At 51.9% G+C, this 20,968-nt stretch overlaps 2 protein-coding genes across 2 annotated transcripts in view; both read left to right on the top strand.

The window, feature by feature from the left end:
* Positions 1-1,286, top strand: part of LOC100905459 (Juvenile hormone binding protein 5) — a 7,168-nt gene extending 5,882 nt beyond the window's left edge. Inside the window, exons 5-6 of the mRNA XM_003738209.2 lie at positions 674-834; positions 960-1,286. Of these exons, the coding sequence (XP_003738257.1) occupies positions 674-834; positions 960-1,079 (281 nt within the window). The 3' untranslated portion in view covers positions 1,080-1,286. The remainder of the gene's footprint in view (positions 1-673; positions 835-959) is intronic.
* A 6,478-nt stretch (positions 1,287-7,764) lies between these two features.
* On the top strand, positions 7,765-20,778 carry LOC100907349 (protein draper). The gene is made up of 25 exons (XM_029112985.1): positions 7,765-7,828; positions 9,038-9,146; positions 10,463-10,586; positions 10,756-10,834; positions 11,765-11,857; positions 12,035-12,043; positions 12,144-12,294; positions 12,530-12,648; positions 13,164-13,292; positions 13,532-13,621; positions 13,719-13,802; positions 14,103-14,247; positions 14,445-14,627; positions 15,092-15,204; positions 15,447-15,610; positions 15,781-15,859; positions 15,954-16,136; positions 17,632-17,766; positions 18,604-18,772; positions 18,919-19,045; positions 19,183-19,333; positions 19,558-19,881; positions 20,009-20,185; positions 20,270-20,431; positions 20,534-20,778. The coding sequence occupies exons 1-25, from the start codon at positions 7,765-7,767 to the stop codon at positions 20,617-20,619; spliced, it is 3,249 nt and encodes a 1,082-aa protein (XP_028968818.1). The 3' UTR covers positions 20,620-20,778.
* Positions 20,779-20,968: the final 190 nt, after the last annotated feature.

The following is a 20,968-nucleotide window of genomic DNA, read 5'->3' as shown; positions in this document are numbered from 1 at the left end:
GGAATGCTACCGACCAGAGCACATCGAACGAAATACGAACCACTCGACCCACTGTGTACGAAATGCGGGAGAGAGGTAGAAACAATCCCTCACATCATCATGAAATGTGAACCATATCACTCTGAGACGAATGAGCTCCCCAGAATGCTGGGCTTGGAGGGGGAGGGTGACGATGGGACATGTGAGGAGACGAAGAGAACGCTCGAGGAATGGGAAAACGAGGCCCGAAGGATCCGCTAGAGAATACTCGCCCCTGGACTAGGGTCGCCCGTTGATGTGGCTCTTGGCTACACGAGGGCGAGGATCACTACCATACCATACCATACCATACCATACCATACCATACCATACCATACCATACCATACCATACCATACCATACCATACCATACCATACCATACCATACCATACCATACCATACCATACCATACCATACCATACCATACCATACCATACCATACCATACCATACCATACCATACCATACCATACCATACCATACCATACCATACCATACCATACCATACCATACCATACCATACCATACCATACCATACCATACCATACCATACCATACCATACCATACCATACCATACCATACCATACCATACCATACCATACCATACCATACCATACCATACCATACCATACCATACCATACCATATCTTGCAGCGAAAATCGTCCTAAAGTCGGAGGACTTCTCCATGTTTGAAGTTACACACATAAGCTACGCGGTCCAACTCGGCGGCAGCAAAGTAGATTTTGAGAACATCATCAACCCACAGCTTGCACCCACCATCAACAAGATTCTCAGCGGGAGTCTGCCCCTTATCGTGAGCGAAATAATTGAGGATAATATTTTCGAGATATTCCCGCCCGATCTGCCGGTCTCATCTCAGTCGACCATGCATGCGTTGTACTCTCTGACGTTTTTCTCAACCCTCCCCCTATTCTTCAGACCGACCAGGTTCTGCCGAAAGTTAACGGCAGGTTGACTCCGCTCCTAATCAAGCTGTTGAACAAAGAACTCACCAAGGTGAAAATCACCGATCTCATTGATAAGATCAATAAGAAGTGAGCACAAGCTCCGATGAGGAGAACACCAAGCGTCAAGATCAGAAAGCTGGCTTGAATTCCGGTACCATTCGAAGAATTCGGAGCCACGTCCAGGATCGAGATAGAGGGATGGAGGAATCTTCAATATTTCTATCGATATGTGTAATGGACAACATATCCCGTCTTTTTGGATCACATATAAAGATTAATGTCGCTCCGACACCCAATCAAGAAAGTCTGACCCTCGAGCTGCTATGTCAAGCTCGCAATCGATTCGTGGAGTTCATCTGTGAGCAGAGCGACCTATCCGTCGGGGCCCGATTTCTTTGAATGATGCGAGCATCGAAAAGCCTCAGAATGAAAGCCTGACATCTATCCGATCTCGATGAGACTGGCTGCATACCCCAAGGCATCGCTCAGAGGGCCACCTGTCGGCTGACGATCACCATGTTCCAGCGCCCTCTACTGGATCGTTGCTAAGCTCAGGGAAGCAGAGGGCGCTACGACTACATGAACAAATAGCAGGACCGCGACTTAGGCTCGGAAGGCCCATCACTCCAATGCGAGCTCCAGTCGAACAGCATAAGGCTGCGTTCGTCGAAGAGCTCATCGTGCGAGCTGACGAGAGCCGGTTTTCCCGTGTGTTTGAATACATTCAGTGTATTGCCCCGACGGAGTGAGTGCAGTGTCGAGTGAAGTGAGCCGCGGGACATGTTGTGTTGGAACGCTTGACTAGAGCACACCCAGGTTTAAGGAATCTTAAGGTAAACATCCCGTCGGGCCTGACCGACCAGCAATCGGCTGAGCATCAGCTGCTAGGGAGAGCAATGTTGACAAAGCTCCGACCAGGTCTCCGGATTCGGACGCTGCAGCCGGAGCTCCTGAAAAAACGAGGAATCGACCTTTGCGAGTCAGCGGACCGTGATGGGGGGAAACTTCACAGGAGGAGTATTCGTCGTCGTGCCTTCCGATCCGACGGATTGGACGAGTCCCGGCGCTCCGAGCACGACAGCAAGGAGTGTTCATCCGTTTCTCGAGGCTTGGAAATGAGCCGCGTGTTCGATAGGAAAGAAAGCGAGTCTCTTGTGATGTCTTCGTGAGGAATGAGTTCGACGAAATTTAATCAAACGAGTGCGGATGGATTCATACGCTGAACGTTCCTTGTTTCGACGATCCGGGATAAAAATCGGACGTCATTGGACCACGTTTCCCACGGAAGCTATTTTTCCCGCCGTTTCCTTGATGGACGAGTGCGCGGAACGAATTCTGCAGTTTGAGACGTGGATTAGCCCGAGTCGTCGATCGCGGGAAGTGCGAAGTTCCCGGAACGTTCGCCTCCCTCGCCCGCCCCCTGAGGTGAACACTTAGCCCCTCTCCCCATCTCTTCACATACCCTACCTAGAGGACCAGTCCGGCTGGTCACCATCGAACTTTCTCTTCTGCTAGACGCGAATCGAAACTCTTGTGTGGGGGACAGAGGACCGAATTGAGCCCCTAGGTGGGAATACTGACACAACACAATGTCGGCCGCACTGACCAACGGCAGAGGTCACGAGGGATGTAATCACACATCCTCTCCAGAGAGTCAATGAGCCGCATGTGGATTATTGTTTTGGGAACATTCAAGTATCTCCGGAAGCGCAAGTCCATCCGGAATTTTCGTTCGGACGATGCCGCGCCGACGCCGACGGGGCGGGATATTTTCCCGACTCGGAACGGCGCGCGAAACGAGGAAGCCAAACTCGAGCCGATGTTTTTCCAAGCTCGCCGAGGTTCAGGGAGTTTCGTGTAAAGGAGAGATTTTCGACAGAGAAGAGCTCGAAGCTTCCCTGTTAGCTAATTTGCGATTCACCGCCATCATCGACCTGACGGAGATAGACAATCTCAGCTCGGCGGGAATCATGTGGTTCGTTTCATCCTCATCAAGTTCTGCCTTTTCCTTCCTCTTATCTCCCAGCTCCTTCCTCTCAATTAGTCGTCTCCTTTTTTTTATTCCTTATTTCCTCCATCCCGTGATGAAAGCCTGATCTAACACTGTGGTTCCGACCGGATAAGCCATTGCGCCCGTCGGCGTCGCGTCCGAGTCGGATCAGACGAACCTCGTCCGAGTCGGACGAAAGATGAACGACAATTTGATCTGTTGCTTGCCTCGCGGCTCCTACGTCGATCCCGCCAATGGGCCGGAGTCGTCATTGTCTGATTTGCATCGGCGAGCGTCCCATCGGAGCGGACTCTCGAGTTGGTGACTCGGCGAACACGAAGCCTGCTTATGGGTGCCGTATTTGTGGCTTCCAGACAGCGTTGACTGAGACGGCTAAGCGGGCGAATCTCGTTACGAAGGCGATGGCGGTGTCGTATTGCGGGCCTTTCATTTCTCCTCGAGATGGCCCTGCCCCATTACTGTTCTTCACTGGAGCTCCTGGTGAGCCTCTGCATGGAGCCGCGACTCCCGTATCTCGATGAGGGACTGATGACCGCTGCCCAGCGGCCACGGGAACTCAATCGGCGATTGAGCCCCTCCTTTAGAGTGAATGGAAGCTCAGCGAGGCATGGCTTGTGATACGGATAAGCCCAGATGGTAAGAAGCAGCTGACTGTTTCGCAGGGCTTAGGACTACGGGAATGTGTTGATTCTAAAAGCTCCACAAGGGGCTCCCTCGGCTGAGAATTTTTCAGAGATGTGAAGTTTCCTCCTCCGCTCCCGACCCCGATCGAGTTGTACCATCGCATCGGGGTCAGTTGCGGTCGTCCGCAAACGATACACTTTCCAGTTTTCCCCTATCCACAAAGTTTACCGTGAAGGAGGCGTTTTCTGAGTACGATTTCACAGACAAGAAGCCACTGCGACCCGGCTCCCTCCTTATCCCGATCAAATACTGTCGACCCCGATCGGAACAGAAGAGGCGATTCCTCCCAACAAGCGGCTTGTGTCTGATTCGGCTCGCGATCCGCAGCTCTTGCTACCCAGCTGTTTAATCGCATGGGGTCAGACGAAAAAAAGAACAACGAATTCTGCGGAGGAAGAATGGTCCATTTGCGGAAGCTTACAGCACCTTAGGGTACTGGTGGGTTGACTTTATGGGCAGGAGACACTCCGTTCCCAAGCGTTGTAAACTGCTCTCAAGCCATGCAAACTGAGATCATGGATGTTTCGCAGATGTTCACAATACAAGGATGCACGCGGAAAAACCCACGTTTCTGCAAAGATAATGCTCGGCAACCTTGGGAAAAGCGTCCGGAATGGGATTCAGTTTTGTGATACGATGTTGTTGGGAGCTGCAGTTAAAATCTCGTCCGTCGGATGCACGGCGGCGGGACCTGCGGTTTTTGTTTTGCCTCCGCAATATCTCCCTGTTCCGAAATTTCATCTTTCCAGAGGCGAATTTCCAAGAAAAAGAGTTCCTTCCATCGGCACTCTTGTTTGTAGAGAAAGAGCTGTTCCTGATCCAGGGCATGACCGAATTTGCTCCCATGATTGAAGTCAGAAACCGTTGGATGAAACTACGGATTCAGACGGCCGGACCTACCCGAGTTCCGGCACGTTTCCCTAAAATTCCTCGAAATCATTGCAATTCTTCATCTGCTCCCGAGCAAGATCGACCTTTCCCTCATCGAGAGACTGTGTGAAAGGCGGCTCTGTTTTTATTTCCACAACGACTTTCGGACCATGATTTTTCTGCCGTTGGACGTTCGAAAATGTCGGTTGAGCCGCCAAAGCGAAACCTGCCTAATGGAAATTTAATTGTAGACCTCCGAAGTGCATCGATAAGCTAAGCTATAATAACAAGGAATTCCACTGCTTCGTTTAATCCTCACTCCGGCCAGCGCTGTTTGTCTTCTCGCTACCGATCTTCTCTACCCCTTTTGCGAGCTCACTCTGTCCATCCTTCTGTCCTTTTCTTTCTATCTCGGGGCTCATTCTATTCATTCATTCATCCAGGCTTTTACCGCTACAAGCGAACCAATGCCTATGGGCATCTCATCGACCACGTCTTATCTGTTCTTCCGGTGGAGTGCATGCTTCTCCCCCAAGCTGTTCTACCCTCTCCCCGGTCCCCCAATCGTTGTTGGTCGACTAGCTCGCTGGCTTGCTTGTCTCTATCTTGAAGATCCATTTATCTTCGATCAGATGGAAGCAAACGTTGGGGCTGGGATTTTGATGAGTAGTCTTGGGACCGTTCCTATTTTTCCCGTCTTTCTATGGGACTCTGTAAGTCTATCTCATTCAACTGTTGACCACTCAGAAGATGTCTCCCGTGCTCACAATCGAAGCTTTTACGCTCATCAAATACAGCGGCAGAGTTCCGACGGGATCGCTTCGATTCTTATACGATTTAGCGACGCAGGACACGGTACCTCTTGAGATCAGAATTTCCCTCCTCATCGACTCCATCGACTCGGCGGTGACCGACGCTGCGCGGAAGGAAAGTTGGATAGGATCAAATTCGGGGCCGGCACCATAGAGGCTTGGGGAGTTTCATGAACTCGCTCTGACCTGTTCCGGGGAGGTGTTCGCCTCCCCACATGAATATTCAGATATCGACTATCTACAGCTATAAAGTTTCCTCTGTGCTCCGTGGCTCCAGCGGCTCGTCGTCCTGTCAGGGATCTCCTGACTCGAGCGGATTCAATATACATATTCCTGGAAATTCCGAACTGTGGATGAATCGAGGAGATTCTTTAAAAGAATACCGACCGAAGTACCATTAGTGAAGCAGCCGATTTCTGCGTCTATTGGTGCTCAGTTTTCCTCCGCAGGGGCCGGGAGGGGATTGCTGGTTCCCTGGGGGAAAACACCGCGCAACCCGCGCACGAGTCCATAAATTGCTCTCCGATAAAACGGAATCAGATCGATGCTCTGTCTAGCCTTTTGCTCAAAATCCTACCCTGAGAAGTGGAGCCAAGCTCAAGAGTTCCCGGGAAATAGAGGCGGCTCATCGAGTGGGAAAAATTCAATCGACCGAGGGAAGGCTTGTCCGGTGATCGAGGAAGGACTGATGAGGGATGCTCAGGTTACTCAGCCGGAGGACGAACCCTTGTCTGAAAGTGAGCACATTGAACGACAAATTCCTCAAATGATAAATTCGTCGTTTCGCGATTGGGAGGGAGCATCTTACAGACCTCCGAGTTTCCGGTCTATTCGCACGCGTGCGTCCCAGCTCGGGCGTTCTTTCCGCGTACGAACAATTTTCCTACAGAAGTCCTCACAGGAGAACCCCAGGAGTATGATACTCGAACACGACGCTCAACGGAGCGAGAGCTTAGCAGGACGCGGAAGCAAAATCACGCAGAATTTGACAGAGCGGAGTGGAGGCTTTCACGCAGCCCCATCTGTGACTCTTTTCCTACTTCCGGCAGCCTATATGTCGGCAGGGAACAGGGTCCATATTTGTGGGCCGGTTCGAACGCCACAATCGACGGATAAGATCTCCGGAGATCGTCCTCGGTCGTTCTACGCACAGATCCGCATGATTCCGTAACCGAAAAAAGCAAAGGAACTGCGGTCTGCGAGATCAATCCTGCCCTCCGGACAACTGCTGCTATTTTGAAAGGAGGGAAACTCGAAATTGAAAATATTGGAATGAGTATCGTCGACCCGGGAGAGACCGCTGGATGTCTTCGCACTTATATTCGATTTTCTCACTCTGGGAAGGAACATCTGAAAGTAGCGAGAAGTTCACGTCGTTCCACTGAGCGTCCTCGTCCAAGCCGCTGGAACGGATTGCGGGCGGGTTCGTGGCTCCCGCTGTGTTGTTGCCGCTGCTCCAAGGCGGAAATTGATTGATCGGAATTCCTTCGGGAACGATTATTATCCATGGGGTTCATGGGGCGTTCTGGAAGTCAATGCATTGGGCCTGTATAGATGCCCTTATTTCATTCATGCTTGTCGGGGACTTGAACCGCTTGCTCTTCGACCTCGCGTCTTGCTCGTCCTCCAGACCATCGAGGAAGACGGCACGTCGCGAATCTTGCGGAGATTGCGGTGATTCGATCACATCGAGAATTTTCTGAATGTTCCTCCATTTTTCGTTTTCAATTAGAAACCTGAGAGGATTCCCCTAATCTGGGATGGAACCTGACTCCTCTACTGCTTCGTTCCCAATCTCGGAGAGATTAAACAAGAAGAAAGCCCGAAACCCTCCAAGCCGAGTCTCGACCTCACGACCATGCTCTCGCAGACTCCATGAGCTCGGAGTAAGGCATTGTGTGCTTGAGGAACGTGCGCTATTACGCACTTGGGCATATGATGTCACCGGTACCAAGACGGCTGTGCCTTGAATTCTCAGGAGTCATTCCAATAGTCCAGATCACGGGCTTACTGAGCTTGAAGCGACGGCCTTGAACTCAGCATTGGAAATCCCGATTGTATTCATGCACGTGCAAAAAGTAGGTCGGATATTACAATGGAATGCGCCCTCGAACTTGCCCCCACCTCTGCGGGAAGAAATTCCTTTTGCGTTTGGTCCGGAACTCACTCAGGAATTCGATTGATTTCCTCCAGAGCTGAGTGTCAGGCTGCAGTGGAACGCAAGGCTTTGGCGGAGCACTCGACAACTCATTTCCATGACTTTCCTCGTCCTCGTCCCGGTCAGACATGTCTGCGATGCCTGCTGATGTGGTGAAAATTCAGAATCTGAGTTATGGAGAGTTTCGAAGCGCAGAGCCTCGATTTCAAGCCGGTTTCGGTCAGAAAATATGCAGGGCACGATGCTTCTGTGCGCGGCATCCCTGCAAGGCATCGTGATGCCTTTATCGGGAGTCGCTGTGCCGGGCAAGCGGATGAGTTGACAACAAATATCGTGCGACAAGTTTGCCTGATTGAGAGCGAGCTCCTGAGACTTTTGTGGATGACATTCTATTCTCCTGCATGCAGGAAGTCTTCTCTTCGCCCTCTGGGACCGAAGATATATTGCGAGGCGTGCTTATTCTGCAGGTTGACGGATCGTGTATGTAGGTACACTGATTGTGAAAGGGGTGAATCGGGTGAGAGTGAGCTGGGGGTCGCCCGAGAATCCCTCGCGTCAATGATGATTCCCCTTTACACGCTCCCGTTACCGATTCCGCTATTGCGGGTGAAAAGTATCTCGCTCGTACCGTTGAGTCCTGGAACTTCGGCCGAAAATCGACTCGGAACTCGGCGATTTCCCGCGATCTGACAGGGGCTCCGGATTCGCCCTCTAAATCCTCTTCTCTTCAGGGCGACGAGCCGCAATTCCGGCGAAATTTTCTACGCGAGAAAGTTGAAGTTATGGCTACCGAGGAAAAACTTTGAGTGAATTCCCTGATTCGGAAGAGACCGATCTTTTCTCCTGAGAGCGTCTGCCGGCTGCGCCGGGCCCTGTTGATTATTCTCTCGAATATTCTCATGCAGTCGGCGGCGGCCTACCGAACCGAAAACCGGGAGAAGCGGAAATAATTGCGTCGATCCGTCTTACAGAGAAGCACTCAGTGAGGTTGACGGACTAAGGTGTGCCAAAGTCTTGGTAGCCAGATTGACCGCATCCCTTGCATAACATCCAGCTGTAGAGCAGGCGACTGTCATTCCTCGCGAATCGGAGCCTCTGCACGCTCCCCCGATGAGAATCCGCATCCTTATTTTTAAGAACTCGACGCTTAGAGATATCAATCTGCTTGGTGAGAGAGCCGGCGTCGCGTCGATCGTCTCCATCAGATCCGAACAACCTTGTGGGGCACCAACGAGGTCGAAGGAGGAAAAAAGCCTACGCATTAATTTTTCGAGCTCTGATCCGAAGCTCACGGTCCCGAGGGCAGATACGAGCGACGCCATCTAGTTCCGACTCGACTGTTCGCATTGTGTCTTGCAGTTTTAGTGGGCATACCCAGAAATTGCGACGTCCGTGTAGTTAGTCGAATGTCAGGTCTCAAGGAGTGGAAAACAAGCAGACATCCAACCTATAGTTAGGCCAGAACGGATCGTGGAGAGTTCAAAGTATTCTAAACATTCCCTTTTCCTTTACAGATGCCCTCCGTCTGGTGAAAGGGATGACGTGGTTGTTTTTGTGGACGGCGCTTGCCGTTTCCTGGGCGCTCGATCCGAAAGCTCCAAACGTCTGCATAAAACATGAGAGGTCAGTTCAAGTCAAGTCCAACGTTTTAGGTACCTTGAAAAACAGATTACTCGCGGACCGCTTGGCAGTTTGCCACATGAGTTTTTCCGCGCAGAAAGAGCCGACACTGAAGAGCCTATTAGACACCGCATTCATGGAACCTTGGAGGGATTGCTCCAGACTGAAGCTCTCGAACAACCTGTCTCCCTCACGACTAATTCGACGTGTCGCTTCGGTCTCCCCTCGATGGGGTACTGGTTGTTCCGCTTAGCGAGCAAAGAGAATATCCCCGGAAATATACATAGATATCCTCTACAGAGATCTCCTTCCTGCGTGCCCTCAAGCGGAGGGGTAGTCGGTCGTCGGCTTTGTGAAAAACGATTCATTGTTCTAGGAGACTATTCCACCAGATAATCCCGGCAAAATTTTTTGTTCGAGCTCCCCAAACATTCCACCGGGCCCTCGACGAACCTAGGTCGGCTCGATCGCCGAGAGACTCAGGATTGAACGGAAACCAGACTTGACTATTTGGGAGAGCATGGCAACATTTGTGGAATGTCATCGTGAAATTTCACTGGCGAAAGACGGAGCGCCCGAATAGGCGTAAGGAAGACCGATCGCTGGCTGCCCTTTGAATTTCTCGCTTCTCGTCTTCACTTTGAAACTTCTTGACAGGTCATTCGATCTCGCGCCGGTAAGGTTCGTTGACCGAGGTGATCAATGTGCTCCAATGCTCCGTCGTACTCGAAGCTTAGAGCCTGAGTTTGGACCATCGCGCGTCGGGGTAGCGATGGTCAGGAATTCGAAACTCGCTCAACGCCGCCGCGTTGAAATTTCGTGGCTCGTTTCGAGATCTCCCGTCGACGTTTTAAGTGGAGTCCCGGAAGCCTCGCCGTCTGTACATAGAACCCTCAACAACTCCACTGTCAGAGCGAAAGGGTCGAGTTCGACCATCACGAGACAAGGCAGACCTCGGGTCGAGAGTCATAAAAAGCAATGGGAAGCTAAAAACGCGCAAGTTCTTGAGGAAATAACAGCTTCCGGTGACCCTTGGCTTGGTACTCTTTCTTCTCTGCGGTCTTCCCCTGATGGATTGTTCCATCCGAGGCTTCTGAATACGTTTCTTCAGGCGAGTTGGCTCCAAAATCAGAGCTCGAGTTCACGTTCACATCAGGCGCATCCGGGGAGCCTTTTAATCGAACGCGCTACTGGTCTGATCCGCGATCTAAGGGAAATAAAGACCATCGGGAGCTCCGCCGATGTCGATTATCCTCTCATAGATGTTATTTGCGAGTTGTGATAGCAAATCTTAGCCCCCGATTCTCCTGCTCGAACAGATATCTGGCCAACGAAACGGTTGCATTTCCGAAACCATTCCAAGTCCGGACGTATACGTGGTGCTTCGCAGTACCGCCGAGATGCTCCAAATTTCGAACTGACTACACTACAGCCTACAAGCAGGTTAGTTCTAGTGAGGAAGAGATGAGTTTCCGAATGCGGAGACCGGGGCAATAAAAACTATTTTGCTCCTACTTGTTTGAAAGATTTAGTGTTCGAATTTCCGGGGATTAATTGGAGAGTTCGCCATCACGAGCGTGTTTTGCCTTATATAGACTTGATCAATTCGCAGGTGCAGAAAGAGCGGACCCGCATCGTTCCAACGTGCTGCAAGGGTTACGTCGAGAGCACCTATGGAGATCGCTGCATCCGTAAGTATATTCGAAAACGAACTATTCAAGGCATGAGAAGCGGCTTCGAACTTGAATAATTCACTGATCTCTTCATCGACTCGTTTTCGGGATCCCCGAAGGAGCTCTGTTCTGTACAATGATCGAGATCTTGTCGAACTGATTGCATTGAGTTTTCTTCTTTATTCACCCTTGGGCATAGCAAATCCGAAATTTCGGTCCCCAGTGCTGGGAACCTACGGCGATATTCCGTCTACACCTCACGGCTCCGATGCGTTGTACGGTCACGTGTCCCAAGTGTCATGAGCGGTCCCCGCGAGGCGCTCTTGGCACCTTAGCGAGTGATGCTGGGAACGGACGCTCGTCGTTACCCCACCGTTCCTATGTGCATAGGTGTCGTACCTCGCAAAACTGGTCACTTCACTCGCTGCTCCCGTGAGGAACAGTTCCGGGAGATTACCTCCGTGAGGCATTAATGAGAAGCGGAGGTCGATCAACATGGGCTTACGCGTACAAGCGAGGTCCCGGAGCATCACCACTCGAAGACCCCATCACAGGTTTTCGCGGAAACAGCAAAGATATACTTCACTAGCAATGATAGGAAGGGATCTGGCAGACGAATGGCGATCCGAGAAATCATCGCAATAAGAAAGGTCATTCCGACCTCCCGAAGGGTCGTCGAGTATGCAAATGTACTTGATTGGCTCGATGTCGACAATCGAGTGGAGGCGGCGCGGCGGCGCGCGTGAATCCCCCCGTTTTTCTGAAGTTTCCGTGGCTGCGAGAAAGTTCGGGGTACGGTTTCAGCGGGCGCGTCGTCGATTGCGATTCTACGACGCGCAAGCCTCGACAGCTGGCGGCCTTATCGCAGCAATCGAATTAACCTCAGAGAAGGGGACAACAGTCGCTCGCTCGATGTATGCTCAATGTGTTCCATTGGCTCGTTTTCAGCGCTCTGCAGCAACCCGTGCCTCCACGGCACCTGCTCTGGTCCGGAATCGTGCAACTGTCTTCCGGGCTACGGCGGCCCCACCTGCAATTTCCGTATGTAACACCGCCTTCCGTTTGGCTTCTCTTCAAAAGCTTTCCGCGCGTTGATGTGTTCTAACTTTCATTCGTTCTCCACTTCTATTTCTCGACACCTGCGAACCGACGTTCACGTCCCCGTTCTGTCGGAATCCGTGCGAATCTCCCGCATCTGATCGCGATTCGGAACTTCAGTTCTACACAGTAAGTACGCGGAGCGCAGCACAGCTGATCAGACCGGTCACTCGCTGGTTCCTATATCCTTCTTTTCCGATCACCGAGCTCAACTTTTTTCCCGTAACAGCGTGCCCGCCTGGAATGTGGGGCTCGGACTGTGATAGACCGTGTCCGTGTAAGAATGGCGCGCGGTGCGATCCACTGACGGGTGCATGTGCGTGCAAACCCGGCTGGCAAGGCGATCACTGTGATCAGAAGTGTAACGACGGCACTTACGGGTGAGTCCGATCTCTCGTCGAGACGTAATACTGATCCGAAAACTGGCTGAATAAGAAGGTTGGATGCTCGCTAGCTCAGGACATCGAACATCGAATTATTCGAGAGGTGCTCCGGTAATTCGATTTAGCGGAGATCGCAACAATAATTTGGAGGCTGACAGCTACCGTCAATGTGACAGATGGAGTCTGGTCGGAGGTTTTTCTGCAACACGTTTTTTGTTCCGTTTCCTCGCAGGTACGAGTGTGGCCAGAAGTGCCGCTGCCGGAACGGTGGCCTTTGCGATCATATCTCTGGAGCTTGCACCTGCGCACCTGGCTTCCGCGGACCGCTGTGCCAAGAAACCTGTCCACCGGGTGAGGAATTTATTTCCCAGAATCCGACTTGTGCGACTTTGCGCCATCGATCGGAAACGAGACTCGAGATGGAACGGCCGAGCTTTTCATGCCCCGCGACAGCACAAACAAATCTGGCGCGCTTCTTTGTTCGTTTACGATTCCGGAAGTTGAGCGACTACCGTCTGTCAGACCTGCCGAGAAGTCGAAAATCTCGTCTCCGATCGACTCGATCCCCGGAATCAGCCTTTCAGTTCGCTTAACATCTAATGACGAGCGTCCCGTCGCGACTTCTTAGGAATTATTATGAGAGAGGAATCTCAAATTCTCGATGATGAACTCATCATCTAGTTCTCCGAGTTTTTTTTCGCTGTTTCTGTCATCACTCATGACCATAATCTCGAGGCAGGCGAATCCATACATAACCGCATTTCTGGCCGGAACAAGACAGGAAGGGTGGAACTATCACCGTGGTGGTCGATGATATTCATTCCTTTGTCGAATCGGTTTTCAAATTGGATCCTTTCGAACCGTAGGAACGCACGGCGACGGTTGCACTAGCCGCTGTCAGTGCCAGAATGGAGGATCGTGCAACCCGATTAACGGGAAATGTCTTTGTCCCGACGGCTGGACTGGAGATGTTTGCGCCGTACCTTGTCCTTCGGGTAAGTGGGGGGCGGAACCAGGAGCAATGCATACCAGTTTTTTGCTGTAGTTGCCGATCTACAACTACCACTTCCTGCTGGTGGCCCTCCGCTGCCAGTGGTCGAAGTCCATTAATGATATACAGGAGCCTACTGCTCGATTTCTCGCGTATGTATTGCCCTGTCGGAAGGGAGATCTAACATATGCGATTGTAGCTTATTGCGAGGAACATATGGGACTGACACGAGATTTAATCCAGGTTTCTTCGGGCCCGACTGCAGCCAGAGATGTCAGTGCTACAACGAGGCTCTCTGCGATCACGTTTCGGGCACATGCCTCTGCCCGCCAGGTGAGCAGGCTCTCGAAACTCGAACAGCTCCGAGATCACGGTTTCTGGCTGCTCCTCTTCTCTCGGTGTTCTGACTCTGGCACTTCCTGACTTACAGGTTACATTGGCTCCCGATGCCAGGATGAATGTTCTCCCGGGACCTATGGCCTCAATTGTTCGAAGACCTGCGATTGTTTGAATGGTGAGACTTCGAGGGATTTTTATAGATCCCTTGTGTGAGGATGCTGACCGGAACCTTCAGGTTCGCCGATCTGGATGACTGGATGATGAATGGACGATGCCCCGGATAGAAAAAGTGGTTTGCCGATTCGGTAAAGAGGAAGCCCTCGAAGACTCGCTCCAGCCCATGAAGTACACCAACACGAATTCGTATACATGAAAAGTCACATCGAGCAACAAACTCTGGGATTACGGACGGGAAACGTGGGACAGAGGACGAGGTTGGGAATAACTAAGAAAAAATGCAAATTCTTCCTCACAGGAGCATCTTGTGACGTCAGCAACGGTCATTGTGTGTGTCCGCCCGGTTTCGTCGGTCCTCGCTGCGAAACTCGTAAATGCGTCGACGGCCTGTACGGGAAGAACTGCGATATGGTTTGTCAATGCCATCCGAAGAACACCAAGCTGTGAGTCGCTCGCTGCCGTTCCGAACTATTTAGTTAATATTCTCTTTGAGTTCCCTCCGGCCGACCCAGACCGCCAAGGCGGCTGGGCATGCTCGGACCGGAAATCGTGCAACATTTATTTTCGTCCGACAGTCGTAAAACGAAACAGTGTGGTCAGTTGGTGGGGCCGAGCAAGCAGTCATGTATCCATGTTTCAGATGCCATCCTTGGCGTGGCTCATGTGAGTGCAAAGCTGGCTGGCACGGAGAGCTGTGCGAGAGATCGTGTCCGGCCTTAGCGTACGGAGAAAGCTGTTCCCAACAGTGCGATTGCGCTAATGGCGCTGAGTGTGATCCGGTCGACGGCGGTTGCCTCTGCGAGCCGGGGTTCTACGGGTCCGAGTAAGTCAGGGAAAAAACGCGATTTTTCTCCTCTTAATTCACCGATAGTCGCCACAAAGGGGACAACGCCAGAGGTGCACAAACAATAGCCTGGGGATTGACCGTGCTGATAACGCCTGACATTTAACGCCGAAAGCTGGGACCGATCCTGACTTCCTCCTCCGCTCCTCTGGTTCCGTGCCGACGATGAGCTCAAAGGGGTCTTGTCAAATCGTCTATCGGCAATTGAACTCAATCAGAGGCGTCTTGAGTCTCGACAAACATAGTGTTAATTAAGGAAAACTACATATAAGCGGAGATCAATGGGGGGTTGGCCCCGAGAAATTTTCTCGACGTGAAATTCCGAGCTCCCGGCGAGCTTACCTTTTGGCTTCCTCGGCTGAACGCCTCTCACGACGAGAGCGGGGTTTTGGCTCCTCGGATCGCTTGCCGGCTATTCAGCGGAATCGAACGAAATTTTTCAGTTGCTCATTAAGATGCCCAAGCGGGACCTACGGACGATCGTGCGGCGAAAACTGTATCTGCGATAACAACGCGACCTGCTCCCACATAACGGGGCAGTGCAGCTGTCCATCAGGTGAGATGATTAGTTCTATCAGCGTCGGTTGTGCGGAACTCGATCCGGTGTTTATCCTTTCATCGTCGTGCAGCTTCTCCATAGCATCGAGGGCATAAGAACTGTTCCATGATCATCGTAGACAAAGAGAAATCTCGACGTCTACCCGCTTTGTTCGCGCCGCTCCGAGCGGGGAACATCTCTGTAGAAGCGGCGCAACCTTATTTGACAGCTTGCAACGTTCTCATCGTCTGTGGTTTTAGGCTACTTCACATCGCGTTGCAATCGAGTCTGCCCACAAGGCTTTTACGGATCAGGGTGTACAGCCAGATGTCAGTGCACAAACGGCGGAGACTGCGACGCCAAAACAGGGCAATGCCAATGCAGGGCCGGATTTTACGGGGAACTATGCGAGAAACGCTGTGAGGTGAGTGAAGGGAGAAGTGACACCCAGCGGCCGGCCATTCATCTGCGAGAATCGCATCAAGTCTCACTGAATTGAGGGCCGTTCCTTGCAAGTGCTAGGTGTCGCTGCGCGGAATTCGTGAAGTACCTAGAGAAAGAATTCCGCTCACAGGCGTAACGGTCAATTTTCAGCCGGGATACTTCGGTATTGGTTGTGCGCACAAGTGTGACTGCGAAGAGAACAACTCCTTGGGGTGCGATCCCGTCGACGGTGAGTGGATTGTCGTCGAAAATCGTAGAGGACTCTCAAGGAATAGCTTTCAGGTCCGCACCTCGGCGTGCTCAAACATCTTCGAACATTCCAGGCGAGTGTCGATGTCTGTCGGGCTTCAGCGGCTGGCGCTGCGACTCGGAATGCGCGCCTGCGTCGCTTTTCTGGGGCACCGACTGCTCAAATGTGTGCACATGCGCGAATAACGGCACCTGTAACCAGTACAGCGCCGACTGCAGCTGTCCCACGGGGTACCACGGCAACAAATGCAAGAAGAGTGAGTGATATTCCGACTTACCCGTATGAAAAATGAACTTCAGTTACAAGCGAGGGAAGCCGGACAGGATAATGCGTCTCGTGCCTTCCGACTTCAATCTGATCAGAAACATATGTTTTCAATATATAACAAATGATTAGGCGAGACTCGGCTCCCCTACACATGAGACATCGCAGAGGCTCTGCTCATGCTACCAGAATACATTCCTCGTTTCGAGTAGGCACCGAATGTTTTCGAAACACATCGCATGTTTCCGCACCGAGTCTGAACGCCGCAAGCATCCCGAACAACAGCAGTACCTCTGCGCGACGCTCACGAGGCCTCCTTGTCTTCTTTCCCGAATGTTCTCATCGCTCCGGAGTTCCCTGTCAAAGCTCATGGAGCTCCTCTCCTAGATCCGGCTGCGGATCCTCCCGAGTGAATGGCAGTGTTCCCTTCTCGCATTGTTCTGAAGAAATGGTGATATCTCATCGACACGGGATGCGCGCATCAACCACTTGATTAGGCTCTCTCCGATCAGAAATGCAATAATTGGGTCTATCAAACGCCTCAAACTTCTCACTCACGGATTACAAATGCCCCCGGAGAACGACTTCGGCTGCTCTCGGGGAATCTACTCCAATTTGTAGTAGGACTCTCCGCAAATTTGCTGGCCATGGACTCTGCGTCCTCGAGTGTAGTTTGTAGCTGAGGACTGGCTCGGTACTTCCACCAGCAGTCCACTAGCGTTCTGCGGTTCCACTCTTTCCCGGAAACTTTCGTCAGGCTTCGGATGATTCCGATTTCGGTCGGGGACGTTCCGTGGTAGCGGAGGCGAATCCAGCTCCTCTCGCTGTACCATTGTGTCAACACGAGAGTCTCCAAAGCTCTTCCTCGATAGAACGTCACATCGGAAAGAGGGAACGCGGGGAGAAGAAGCACGTCTACTATCGAAATACCATCCACGTACGACACAAACACAATGGGTACAATAATCGCTTTGTCCACAGAAACCGATATCAGTATTAGGAGAGAGATCGCGAAACTGAGAGCCGCGGCTATGAAAAAGTTATCCTTCGCAGCGCTCGCGTGTTTTTAGAACGATGAAAAAGTTTACCGTGAGACTCTCATGGAGCGAGCAGCGATGTCCGCAGTCAGCCGCTATTCTATGCACACAAAATTCGTCCTTGACGTCAGAAGCCCAATTCTGCTGAGGTTTAATGATATGCAAGTCATGTGGCCACAAGAGTTTGATGTTGTTTTGGCCCTATAGATCAAGAGGACGAACAGGGAGAAGAATGGGCCCACGACGCGAGCCCCGCGCTCCAAGGAGCACAAGCGAGAAAGATCATGATAATATTTTCCTCGAGACCTTTTAAAGAACGGATCCCGCCGTCCAGCGGAACAACAATAAGCTCCATCCGACAGACACGGAGCGAATGCACAACGCGTGACAGAGGCGACGTGGTGCGGATCCATGGAACTCAATATCTCAGACGAGAGAATTTGTTTTCAGAATGTTCGCCGGGTTTCTTTGGCGTGGGATGCAAGCAGAAGTGTCCGAAATGTGACAACGCCCTCGGACCGTGCGATTCTGTCAGCGGCCTCTGCAGCTGCCGACCTGGGTGGACTGGTCCCACTTGTTCGAAAGGTGAGGAATGTTCGCTAGTCAAGCAACCTTATGTTCCCAAATGCGAGGTGCTCAAGCTCCATGGGCTCGAGCGCACAGTCAAAGTGTGGAGTGCGACACACGGTCCAAGTAGAACGCGATTTTGGAACGGGGCGAATTTCAGTTGCAATTACGAATTACGACCAACTCCGACCGAGCCACACAGCATGGCGGAGGCCGGAATTTCCCAAAAGCGACCGCGAAACCGATCCGAGATATGTAGATTCGACTTTCGACGGCGGAACAATCGTTTAGAGATGTTCCAGCAGTCGGACGCTAAAACGGCTTCGCTCAGCCGCGGCAAACGGAGCTCGGACGAGGCCAGAGCATCGGATGGGTCTGAGCGCTATTTTTATCGCGGATTTTTCTTATAAATGAGATTGAGCAGCAGACGGACGAGACGGGCGGATCCATGAAGATAGGACAACGCGTCGGGTCGCACTCGGCTTTTGTTCCGGCCATCCGGGAAGCTCCTACGCTGGCACTCTGATGATTCCAGCGCGCTACCAATTATTCGCCGGGCTTCCTCGGTTTATTATGCTGGAGAGAATGAGTTTCTCCTCCGATTTCAATCGACGTATTGACTTCCGTTAACGGCAGAGATCCACTTTCCCGTTTTTACTCTTTCGGAGCGCGGTCAATTAGTGGAAGCGAAAGCGCAATAAAACGCTTTCTTTCAAGAGTCCGAAGAACTTCAGCTCTGTTCCTCCTTCACGCCCATCCATTCTCGCGATGTTCCGAGCGCGGCTCGCCTCGGAGAGTCATGGAATTCCTCGCAGAGGTCAGCCAGAGAAATTAAGTCTTCTTCCGTGTTTCCAGAGTGCCCTCCTGATTTCTGGGGCGCAAACTGTACGGAGCCGTGCGATTGCCAACACGGGGGAGAATGCGATCCCCAGACCGGCGCCTGTTTCTGCCTCCCGGGTTGGAGGGGTCCTCGCTGTAACGAGCCCTGTCCTCAGGGAACCTACGGCTTCAACTGCACCAAGAAGTGAGTTCGCGCCCGAGGTCGGCGTTTGTCGGAATTACGGAGACGCAACAGGGAAGGGAGCGCTATGCGCTTCTTCGGGCTTCATTCAGCAGATGGAGTCGACTGAGGGGGGCGTTTGAATAACATTCCCGAATTTAAACCGCCAGGTGTACGTGTCTTAATGGCGGAACTTGTCGAGCTACCGACGGTGCCTGCATGTGTCCGAACGGCTGGACGGGGAGCCGATGCCAACAGGTCTGCCCCGAAGGTTATTACGGAGAACACTGTTTCCAGGTAAGGCGGCGGGAGCCCATGTGATAACGCTATTCCCCCCTCCCGCCGAAGGCACTCGGACGAACATTCCGCGTCCGGGTGCAGAAACTCGTTAGAAATGATTGTTTCGAGCAGGTTACGAACGGAGGAATTTTCAGGCATGCAAATGCGAGTCCAAGCCCGGAATGTTCTGTGATCCCGTTAAAGGCTGCTCATGCAAAGGAGGATTTTCCGGACGAGAATGCGGCCTGCGAAATGTCGCCGGAAGCGTAATGCTGAGAGATTCCGACGACGGCGATGACCGTCAAGGTATGACCCATCTGCCCTCCCCTCCCCCCGCTCCCGTGCCCTTCAATCCCTCTTCCTGGAGTCTTCGACGGTCTGTCTATTGAGGAGCTCCTCTTCCTGAGCGTTTCTCTCTACGACGAGGCGAACGGTGCTCCCCGTACCCGATCGGGATTCCGCTCATGCGAAGTAGTGGGATATTTTGTGGTCTATTTCCCGAAATTTCAAAATTGGACTCCATTCCACAGGGATGATGGCGGGCGTCCTCTTCTCCACCTTCGTGTGTTGCTTGGTTCTCCTCTGCGTCGCGTTTTATTACCGACGACGAGTGAATCGTCTGAAGTCTGAGTTAGCCTACGTGACGTATACGGCGGAACGTATGACTCCAGACCACCTGGATAATCCCGTTTACGGATATCATACGCCGGGCATGGATCGTGTGCCAGTCAGCAATTTGCAGACGATCATCCCTAATAATATCAAATACGTAAACAATGATCTCTCAGCCAACACTTGCCCAGTCGCGACTCCGGGTCCTTCAGGTGAGAGAGAAAACGTTTATCGCATGACCCGTGGGGGTCGATCGAAGTCCGGCCTCGTGGATCGAAATTCCTCCGAAATTTCGGCTCGAGAATTCTGCATAACGTTTCGCTTTTTTTCCCTCCTCGTAAACTCACTGTTTCCTTGTTATCCACTCAGGGGTGCAAGCGATTTGTACATTAAGTCGAATGAAAAACTCGAATGTCGAGCGTGCCAAGATCGGAGAGGAGTCGTATTATTCGAGTACGATCAAGAAGAAGAACCGAGAAACCGGCACTGGCTCGCGTAGCGGTCCGGAAATCCCGGAGGAAGAGTACGTCGCCAAGAAGAGCAAAGGTGCGTATACATGCGTGACAAGACGCCCTAAGCGGCTCACGTAGTTACAGTGCGTCGGATGTACGTGAGTTACGGTTCTTCCAGAGCTCGACTTTCGGCCAAACATCTACCAGAGCATTGACGACCTCAAGACCCTGACCAAGGAGCCATTCTACTGTGAGGTCAAAAACAAAGAGTTCAAGCAGTCGAACGCGCAAGCTGGCGAGCACTTCCGGGGTAGCACCTCGACGTTACGGAGCACCGATGGTATGTGCTCAGCTCACGGTCCACAAATCGAAGTAGATCGCGGCGAGTTCGGCTTGGGTGCGTAAACGTTCAACAATGGTGACGGAATTCCTCTCGTTCCAGATAACGTCGAATGCTCCGTTGCCAAAGAAGTTTGCTTCAGCATTCTAAAGAAGGCCGGCAGCTCGAGTCAGGACCCGAGCGTGTAAATATTGTTATCGATGTACATAAATTTTGATAGTAACCGAATCGATGGTAGTACCCCGCTACGGACTACGCACTCCTCGGGCGTATGAGCTCCGCTGATGTAAAGGTGATAATCTTCTCCTCGGTCTATCGGAGGGATCACGCGGGACAACTCAGAACTCTACCTCAATGGCTTCCTTGTTTCGAATGATCGGCAGATGGTCGATAGACCGTCAGGCAGGCAGACTGACTGCCTGATTGATTGGATGACTGATTGGTCGAGATGTAAATATATGCAGAAGAAACTCGCGACCCGGAATCGGACGCTTAATGCCTGTCAGAAAATGTGGAATCGTTCGCAAACAACTCATT

Source organism: Galendromus occidentalis, unplaced genomic scaffold (assembly GCF_000255335.2).
Source record: "Galendromus occidentalis unplaced genomic scaffold, Mocc_1.1 scf7180000075836, whole genome shotgun sequence".
In the NCBI taxonomy this organism is placed as follows: Eukaryota; Metazoa; Arthropoda; class Arachnida; order Mesostigmata; family Phytoseiidae; genus Galendromus; species Galendromus occidentalis.
This window is presented reverse-complemented; position numbering and strand designations above follow the sequence as displayed.